Here is a 9,841-nt window from a genome sequence, read left to right as displayed (position 1 = left end):
AGCATAGTCAGGAAGAAAAGAACACAATTATGCCCAAGAGTAATTGAGGATTAGGGCACACCATGCCAGCTACCTGTTTTCTGTCCCTGAATGTATTTCACTTCTTTTCATCTCCAAAATCGGGGTAACGGCACTCATCTACATTTCTAAAGTGTTTTCAGGCTTAGGGCCAAATACATTTTTAAAAAATTATTTATTTTTATCTCTGTCACCACAACCACACTTGCGCATGAGGGATAGTGCGCACTCATAGCTTTGGGCTGCAGGTAATTCTTGCTTTGTGATTCTAGGTTGCTAAGTAGCCTGTGTTCAGCGGAATCCTCACTGTACTTGTCACGTAGCAATCTTGTGCAGCATTCAAAATATTTTCTCAACTTGAGAAGTTCTTAGGGATTTCCCTCTGAGACTCAAAGGCAGTCATATATTTTATTTTATTACAAGGCATGTAAGTAAAAACTTGAATATCTGAAAAAAGATATTAGATAGAAAACAGTAATAAAATTAACATTATTCTTTTAAGAAAGTTGGTAATAAATACATTTCCCCTCAACATTAAAATGCTTGTTATTTTGCACAACAATAAATACAGCACAGCTCCGGCACAGAGAAAGGCCAAGGCTGGATACAGGAAGTCCATGTGGTTTCTTAAAAAGCTCAGGTGATTTACAAAGTTTTGGCATCCTGCACGTGATGCACTTTGATACAACTTGCACTTTAATTTTAATTTTACTATGATTTTTAAACAGTCCCATAATATGAAAATATGAGAGGAAAATTTGTTTGATTATAGGATTTTTCCTTTAAATATTTTCAAAGAGATGTGTAAACTCATTAAAACCAATCCTTGAAATTAAAAAAAAAAAAAAGTGTCTTGGTGGCTATTCTACAAAAATGCAGATTTTTCAGCTGTGGGTGCTCAAGCCTGACCAGCCAACTGGCAAAGGACCAATCCCCAGTCAGTTCATCAATTCTTTGTACAGTTTTAAAAAAGAAATAATAATATTAACAAGGAGAAAGAGTAAAGATTGTAGTATTCACTTCCCAAACCATGACAGTTCAAGGTTCTTACACTATTATCCAAAGGTGAGAGGAGAAACAACAGGTATATTCCAGAACACTTCCCAGCATAACTTTGGGTCATTCTGGTCTATATTTTTCTTTTAAAACTACCAACAAAAAAAGAGAGAGAGATTTCCATGCAGTGTGCTGTTCTTATGCCAGCACATATCATCACAATCACAACTGTGAACCTAAATCACTTTGATAGCCCAATCTAATATAGATTGATTGATTGTCCCACGACATAGTCAGATAATGTCCACAAAATGCCACAGGCTCTGGCAGAGTCCAGCATTCTTAAAGTACCGATAGGTCATGGCAAGACTTGGACTTGAGTTTGAAGGCCATGTTCTTGTTGTTCTTGGCAACTATTTTGCCCCAAAACCGTCTGGCTTTCTTGGGGATGCTCTCTCTCCGTTTCTGGTATGCCAACCGCTTCTCGTTCTTTTCCTTGCTGTCCCTCCGGAGCCGGACTTGCCGCACGATGCCTTCAAAGAGCTCTTTCACATTGTGCTGCACGGCTGCCGAGGTCTCAATGAACTTGCAGTCAAACACAACGGCGCAGGCTCGTCCTTCTGCAAAATTGCAAGGTGGATATGTCATGAGGCATCACAGGCAGGGAGGAGGCAAAGCAGCTGTAGGCTGCCATGTGCGGGGAGACAGCACCACCGGGGGAATTCCTCAAGCCTAATATAGGCATGGATAAGTCTTTAATCACCCAGTGCTGCCTGCTAGCCCATGATTCATCTGCCCTGTGTCACAATCTCTTCTGAGCGAGGGGGGGTGAATCCTCTCCTGGAAAAGCCCAGTCCCCACCGTTGGCTGTGAAGGGAGCTGGGGCTGACCAACTTGTGCAGAGACATTGAAGGCTGAGAGATCACTGATGACTCAAAACCACCTGGTCATCTTACATGCAGACTCCCTCCAGTTGCATTGAAGGGTGGTGACAGCACAACACAGCATAGGAGGCAGGGCCTAGTCCTCCTCCATGGGTCGTGGTGTAAACCAGGGTCTTGGGAGAGTAGCAACTTTGGTGTGATCAGACACATGTACAAAACCCTTAAATAAAGGCAGAACTGTCTCTATGACTTTAGAGGTACGTCTAAATCATAGCTCTTACCCTTAATTATGTGAGCCTAAGCTGAACTTAACAACTGTCTTTCATGCACCTGGCAGCTGTCTTTCATGCACAAGACAATTTATTCTGTCTTCTGGCTTGCTGTGAACTCATCGCCAGGATGACTAAGATGACATGAATGCACCTTCCATCTTTCAAAATATTTTTCAAGTGGGGCAGAGAGGAATGAGAAGGCAAATAGGCATCCCTGGACTCCTGATGAACTCCTCAGTTCAAACGCTTCACTTGGGACAACTGTGACAGGGACCAAAGGAACTGTGCACATCCCCAGTGAAAATAAAAGTCTAGCTCACTTGGGAAACAGAAGAGTGGAACAGAGGCAGAGAGAAGAAAATGCTGAGCAGAGGAACATATGTTTCTGATGGGCTAAGATGAAATCATCTAATCCATTGCTGTGTGTTATGGTGTGTCACCTAAACCTCAGAAAAGACTCTCCAAGAAGAGATTTTATGACTGCAGGCCTTGAGAGCCGGCAGCAGCTTTCCCAGCAGTCTCTCCATTCCTATTTATGGGCTTAGTGGTTATTCATTTGTGTGCAGCAGAAGGAGGGCTGGTTTAGCATCCAAAAGCAAGGCAGCAAGGAGACCTCTACTGAAAGGCTGTGCAGTCCCTGCACAGACCACCAAAACATAGGGTGAGAGGGAATTTTAATTCATCAGGGAAGACAGAGAACTCATTATAAAAAAAGATAATCTTTGGCAGTAGAATAAAGGAGGTTAAACTTGTTATGCGTAACATGTATTGGAAACCAAAGGGTTTCCATCTACCAGAGAAATCACATACTGCAATGGTCTTACACTAGGAGGTGGAAGGGAAGAAATCCAAGCTGCTTTTACAATGGTACTTAAATTTAGGAAAGGGATTATCTGACACATAACAGCATTACCAAGGGAGGCCTTGTATGACCCCTCCCTGTCCTCTGCCCTCTGTTCCCATCCTCTGTTTTTTTATTGCTCTTTCATTGCCCAATCCTGATCACAGCATAGTCCCTCAGCCAGATCTCTGCAGTTTGTTCAAAAGCTACTAGATGACTCCTAATGTTTATGCCATTTTTATACTCATCATTTTCCTTACCTGCCACTGAAACTTCACGGCACCTGACAAGGTCACTTTTGTTGCCAACCAAAATAATGGGGATATCCTCTTTCTGGCGTGCCCTGCGGAGCTGTATTCTGAGTTCAGAGGCCTTCTCAAAGCTTGCTCGGTCTGTGATGGAGTAGACAATCAAGTATGCATCTCCCACTTGCATGCAGTGGTCTCGAATCCATTCTCCCTCACGCTGTTCAAATGAAATGTTCAGACACCGTTATGCCCAGAGCAGATTTTACTTAAAAAGTATAATATTGGAGAATCCAAATACATTCCTGCTGTAACTGTAATGGGTACAGTTTAAATCACAGTTATACTAAAAGTAATTCCAATGTGGTGATGGTATGAATACTTCACCACAAAGGAGGGCAAAACTTGTCCCAGATAATTCATTGTGCTGGCTTTAGACTGAAATGAGCATGGTCTGGAAAATGGTTCAAATGTTTTGTTTTATCATTAAAAAAATACGAAAGGCTTGCGCTTCTCAGGCTCACACTGCAGAGCCGTTAGGAATGCTTGGCTTGGTGCGGGGGTGGGGTTAATCCTGTATTTTCCCTGATGTTGACATATGGAAAACACCTACTTTCATTCCCAAAAGACACCTACTTTTGATATTAGAAGTCATTCATATGCACCTTTTTTTGGCATTTGACTACAACAAATTAAAGTACCTTATTATCCCACATGTCGAGCAGTATAATGGTTGCACTTTCCCCATCCACCATCAGGGTTCTTTCATACGTGTCTTCTGGAAAGGAAAGCAGAAAAGTTGGTAATATATTATTTTGTGGCATCATGTACATTACAAAAAACAAGTAGTTGAATATGTATAATTTGTTCACAGTTCAAGTTATTGAGCCAAATTTTATGCTGGCTCACATTCAGTTCTTTCCTCATTTCCATCAGCACTGAACCTGCCCTCTGTTCATTACTGGTTGTCTTACTTTCCATGATATATGAAGGAGGCTGAAAGATCAGGAAATGAAATGTTCATTATTTTGGCTGATATTCTCTTTATCTTATGTGGGAGAGAGAAAATAGAACCAGTGGAAGAAATAACCAAAGGCTGAACATTTGCCCCATGGGAGCAGCAGAGTCCAGCGAGGCTGAGTAATGGAAAATATTTGCTTTCGCTTTAGCAGGGACAGTTTACGGGTGAACAGTCACTGCCGCTGAGAGCAATACAGTTAACAGCCTACCAAGTAATGAGGACAGGGTTTTGTGAGACAAGAGTTGTTGAGCTTTAGAGAGCCTGAGACTTCTGTGTGCTGTAGTTCTCTCTCATTTCACGGTTTCCCACATTACCTTTGATGTCAAAAAGCAAAAGAATCAACAAACCACAGAAGTTCAGTTATTTTGTACTGAGGCCACAAAAATTCATACCTAGACTATAAACACCATATGACAAAGTTCTGCTTAGATCTGGGGCGGCTGTTCCCCCTCATAATTTCATTCAACCCCTGCTGTGAAATCTCAGTCTAGCTTCTGCTTCAAATACTAATCTTCCTTCTTTTCAACAAACCTGGGAACATTTGGAGCAGCAGTAGGGATTTGGACCCATCTCTAGTCTTGCACAGCTGGTCAGTGAAAAATGCTAGGCTTAGGGCCTCTGAGCATACCACCCTTCTCACTTAAGAGGACTGTCCTGACCACGCTTGTAGATAGGTCTGTGTCTTAACCCTTACTTCATAAAACTTCTGCTGGGCATTAATGGAGTGAACTTTCCCCTAAACTGTAATCAGAGCCTTTCCTTGAAGCCAGGAATCTACATCTATGCAAAATATGAGCCAAAACTATTACACATTTAAAATAAAATAAAACAGAGCCCAGGCTTGACACAGTTTAAGATGGCAAGATTAAAAAGACAGAGTTAATCAATAGGAGCGGTTTCCCTTGCAGGCCCAATAACATGACATTTGTGTCCGTGAGTTAGCTTAGTCTTACAGTCAGTAGCAAAGCCTGTCCGTAAAAGCAGCTGTACTCCCTCTGTAAGCTGGCTACCCTGAAATCATCCTCTCTTACAATAAAGTTTCCAGTTTGCAAGTTAAAGTTTAGAGAATAGTTTCTTAAACTGACCAAGCATCTACATGGGAACAATCTCCGTATATACCAGAGGACAACATCCAGAGGACTCTTTCTCCACCCTGTTACAGAAGGAGAGACTACAAATATGTAATCACACTCCTTGAAAATATTATGCCCAAGTGGTCATATTCAGCACTGATTTGCATCTTGGTTAATCTAAGGAACTTCCACAGAATATAAAACACACTGAAAGTGAGCAATTAGTTAATCTCATGCTTATTTTGAAGCTGACACTAAAAAAGGAGAGATATAACCACAGCAAGTTTTCCAATACCTCAGCAGAGCTGGCCTTGAAAATCTGTCACTGCTATACTCCAGGCAATATTGCTGGGAGTGCGAAGGAAAGAGGAAACCATACGGCTTCACATGGAGGAGAAGAAAACTGCCTGACAGGGGTGTGCAAAATCAGCTGAATTTTCTAACTGCTTGCCCAAGGATCCTACTCTAGTTCACTTGTGTATCCCTAGGAAAACTTTTATCAGAGATACTCCAGGCTGAGGAACTGGTGGGATTATGGGAAAAATTGGTGGTAGAGGCTGAAGACAAAGCATACCTGAATAACTGACTCCAAGTGACTGTACCATGAGGAACTTCAGGTCCTCCAAAGGCACAAGGATCTGTGCCCCCAGTCTGTGACAGCAAGCAATGAAAATGTGGGTCCAACCTTCCTGATGCTGGGCTGTATTAAATCCTGGGCAAAACCTTTCCCAACTGGAGAGTTAAAGACACAAAAAACTGTCCTGCCTGTGCTTCAATGAAGGCTGGAAGAGAAGCCCAGAAACTCTCTGTGCTAGCACTGGCATCATCGCACCAAACAGAGTAATCAGCATCTTGCATACAATAGAGTCCAGGACTTGGTGCCACAGTTTCATCTGCTGCGTGATCTGATCTTTGGGATTAAAGAACACTTTGTAATCTTAAACAAAGAGGAGGACGATAGGAAGGGGAAAGCATCAAAGAAAACCCTACAGCTTGTGCCTTTTCCCCCTGTTTGGGCAATGGTAATTTTCCTACACTGCTGAGGGACCTTTGTTTTTCCCCCGGGGGAACCCATGCTGTGCAAGTAACAGGAAATAAGGAGGAGACATATTTTACTCAGACTCCATACAGCCTATGCTGAGGCAATGTGTTTATACAGAAAGGCTGAGATGACTTCTGATGACAAATTTTTTGGAGGTGACTGAAGGACTCAGCAGTGGCTTTTCTATTTTTCTTAACATATTATTTCTAAGCATTTCATTTTCATAGACCATGAGGACTTTCAGTTGTTTTCTCTGCCCCCTAGAAAGCTGGAGTCAGCCCTGTGGAGACAGTGGTGACACAAATATTGGACCAGCATGAAAGCTGAACCAGCCTCCTGTGTAGCATCATCACAGGCAATAATGAGGCAGCTTCCAACAAGCATTTCAGAATGAAATAGCATGGGAATCTGAATTGTTCTCTTTCAGAGGCTTTCAGTCATTGTTGGTGATTACCTTACTCATTTTGCTTTCTTGTTTTCTTAAGAGAAATGCATGAGTTGAATCAGTTTTGAAGATCAGATCCAAATGTTTGTTACCTCAATTTTTGGTTAAATGGCCTCTCTCTTTGTCTGTGCCAATTAGTACTGGCAGACCTGATTGCAAGCAAACACAAACACCCCAGGACACGACAACCTACCTCCCAGCACCTCACAGTCACTGTCGATGCTGTCATGCACCCCCGCAAAGATGTTGGCCAGCGAGGACTTGCCTACGCCGTGCTCCCCGATCAGCACCACCCGATAGCAGTTGCTGCCAGACTCAGAGGAGATGACAGAGTCGGACGACTCCGAGGACCAGCTCCTTCTATAATATTCATCAGGACTGATGGTGTATCGCTTCTGTGGGTTGTACTCGTTGGAGTCTTTCTGGACCAGCAGATTCTTTCCGTCAGCAGGGATGCTCCATCGCTGCTGTTGCTGCTGCAGGCTGCTGTTGTGGGTGCGACGCATGGTAACGTTGTTGAGGGTCATTTTTTACTCCTAGTGAGAAATAGGGAAATCACAAGCATTACCCACAAAACATTTAGAAACACATCAATGCTCTCTTATTAACTTCAAGGCAGCACATCCTGATCTTCTATAGGGATCTAGTATACAACAAAAGAAAAACAAGACTTTCTGCACTCTTTCATAGTTGCTGGTACACAAAGAAATATTTCTAGTTAGTGAGTCAGAGGCTTTTTCCTAGGGATGAGGGTGGCCTCACATGTTAAATCCTATCTTTATTTAGCCTTTACAAGCTCACAGCTCTGCTAGGTGCAGCCCAGCCCTGGAGAGAGTGAGGCATTGTTGTGTCCCAGGAAGAGAAGGCAGGGGCAGCGTTCACCAGAGCTGTCCTACACGGGAGCTGCATCCCTGCTGAGAGGCAGCCTACAGTACAGGCAGCACCTACAGGTACTGCTCCCCACTCTTTGTGCTTAACTGGGCACAGAGGCACCAATCCTAGTTGCCTCCAACTCTCAGTGCAGCTGGGTGTACAGTATCTTTCACCTTGCCTCAGTTAAGAGCTGAAACTTTTGGAAAAGCAATAAGGCATCAATTGCTGCACCCTTAGACAACCCTGATATGAGAAAAGAGCCATGCAAGCAAGTCTTGCTATGATGGGGTGAATTTGGGTCTCATCTACAGCTGGGTAAACAAAGAATGACTCTGCTTCAGACAGTGGATTTTTGCCTGGTAAGAAGGAGGACAAAGTCAAGTCCAACAGCTTTTCTGAGGAGGTACAGGTTCTAGCCACTACGTGAAGTAGCGCTGAAAGAAAAAGCTCATAAATTTACAGATATTAAATCAACTACTTAATTTACTGCATAATCAGCTGGATAGGTTCACTCTCCTTATCTAGAGCATGGCTCTTAATTACATTTTACAGCAAACTCTATTTTGCCTTGCTTGAAGGCAAAGGACAGTGATGTCATTCTCACGGACTAACAGCTACCATTTTTAGGAAAGTTACTTCGATGCATTCCAGTTCCAAAAGTGACAGTTATTTAGACATTTTGCTTTTTGTCATATATCTGATGTTTCTCAGTTCTCTTCTCCATATTAATAAATAGGATACTTGTCTGCAAAATGCACCCATCTACTTTCAAACCTAAATAGTAGGTGGTAAATGAAAAAAAATCCAGCAAAGCATCAAAGCAACATGTACAAATCACTATTCCTCTTCACACAAAACTCTGAAAACTTCTGTGAATAGATGCACAGTGGGACATAGGACAAACATACAGATAAATCACACGCTTCTCTGAACTTATGACAGCATACACAGTATTTTCTCTGTGATGCACAGTACTTAGGGGCAAAATGAGATAGTTTGCATGGTCCTAGTCACAGTAACTTTGTCAGCAAGAAATATATCTAAACTAGAAATCACACACCAAGCAAAGGCTGCTTCACAAATGAAATGACATATTTACTGCAGTTGAATTTTAAAATGCATTTTTCTCCTTGCAGTTTCCCCACTGAAAAGACCAGATGAGAAAAGCCAGCTCAGATTCAGCCGAACAACAGAGCCTAACTCCCAACCAGCAATAAACAGTTACTCACTAAGCCATCACAAACATGAACATTTTACAATTTCTCCCCTAGCAAATTATCATCCTTCATCAGACAAATGAGTCCCTATCACACACTGTGTTCCAGGTTCAAACTGGTGTTGATACCCCGTACTGCATTTAGCTGTCTGGGTCTGTAGCACCGACAGTAAAAGTGTGTCTGAACCAACACTGCCTTACTTCTGCCAGGCTCCTCCGGGCAGCCAGGTCCTCTGCTCGCGCTGCCCTTCTCTCTCAGTGGGCTGCAGTACTCTGAGCCGCTCTGCCGAAGTAAATCCTCTCCTGCTTTGGGGCTGCCTCTTTAATTCTTTCTCAGCAAACCTGGTTTATATTAAGCCCATCTGATCAGAGACAGGGCTTTTCCGTGACGTGGTTGGCCTTTCCATACAACAGCCAGCCCCCAGCTGGGAGGAAGCAGACATGCAGAAGAGCAAAAACTTGCAAACAATCTCAAAAGACTTACTCAAAATCATATGATTGTCTTAATATTGCCAGTAAAATAAACACATTTGGTTCGTGCAAGATGAAAACAGGAAAGTGGAAAAATCCAAAATAGATGCCATTTGCCTCACTCAGTTTTTCACTCAAATGGTATCGAAATTAATGATGTTTGAAAAATGACATAAGTTTCATTAATGCATAAAGTGCTGTAAATGTATTATGTTCTCTGCCTGCAAAATACACTTAACTGCCTGCTGGACAAAACGTTTCTTTGGAATAAAATATCTGAATGGTTTTTTTAATTGTCTTAGAAGTAGGAATATTATTCTGTTTTGTTTGTTTGGTTGGTTTTTTTTAAAAAAATCCTCTAACATACACAATCCTATTTTTCTCTGTCAACTCCAAGTGACTGCACCCAGGTTTCTGAACTGCATAATCAGCTTTCCCTTCTGC

General features: G+C 42.3%; 1 protein-coding gene across 1 annotated transcript; it reads right to left on the bottom strand.

Annotated features, from left to right (window-relative positions):
* Positions 1 to 383: 383 nt before the first annotated feature.
* GEM (GTP binding protein overexpressed in skeletal muscle) lies at positions 384 to 9,236 on the bottom strand. The gene is made up of 5 exons (XM_074846932.1): positions 9,128 to 9,236; positions 7,031 to 7,373; positions 3,958 to 4,034; positions 3,272 to 3,476; positions 384 to 1,634 (listed from the first exon to the last, which is right to left on the bottom strand). Exons 2-5 carry the CDS (start codon positions 7,362 to 7,364, stop codon positions 1,357 to 1,359), a joined length of 894 nt encoding a protein of 297 aa, XP_074703033.1. The 5' UTR covers positions 7,365 to 7,373; positions 9,128 to 9,236; the 3' UTR covers positions 384 to 1,356.
* Positions 9,237 to 9,841: the final 605 nt, after the last annotated feature.

This window comes from Strix aluco, chromosome 1 (assembly GCF_031877795.1).
Source record: "Strix aluco isolate bStrAlu1 chromosome 1, bStrAlu1.hap1, whole genome shotgun sequence".
Classification (NCBI taxonomy): domain Eukaryota; kingdom Metazoa; phylum Chordata; class Aves; order Strigiformes; family Strigidae; genus Strix; species Strix aluco.
This window is presented reverse-complemented; position numbering and strand designations above follow the sequence as displayed.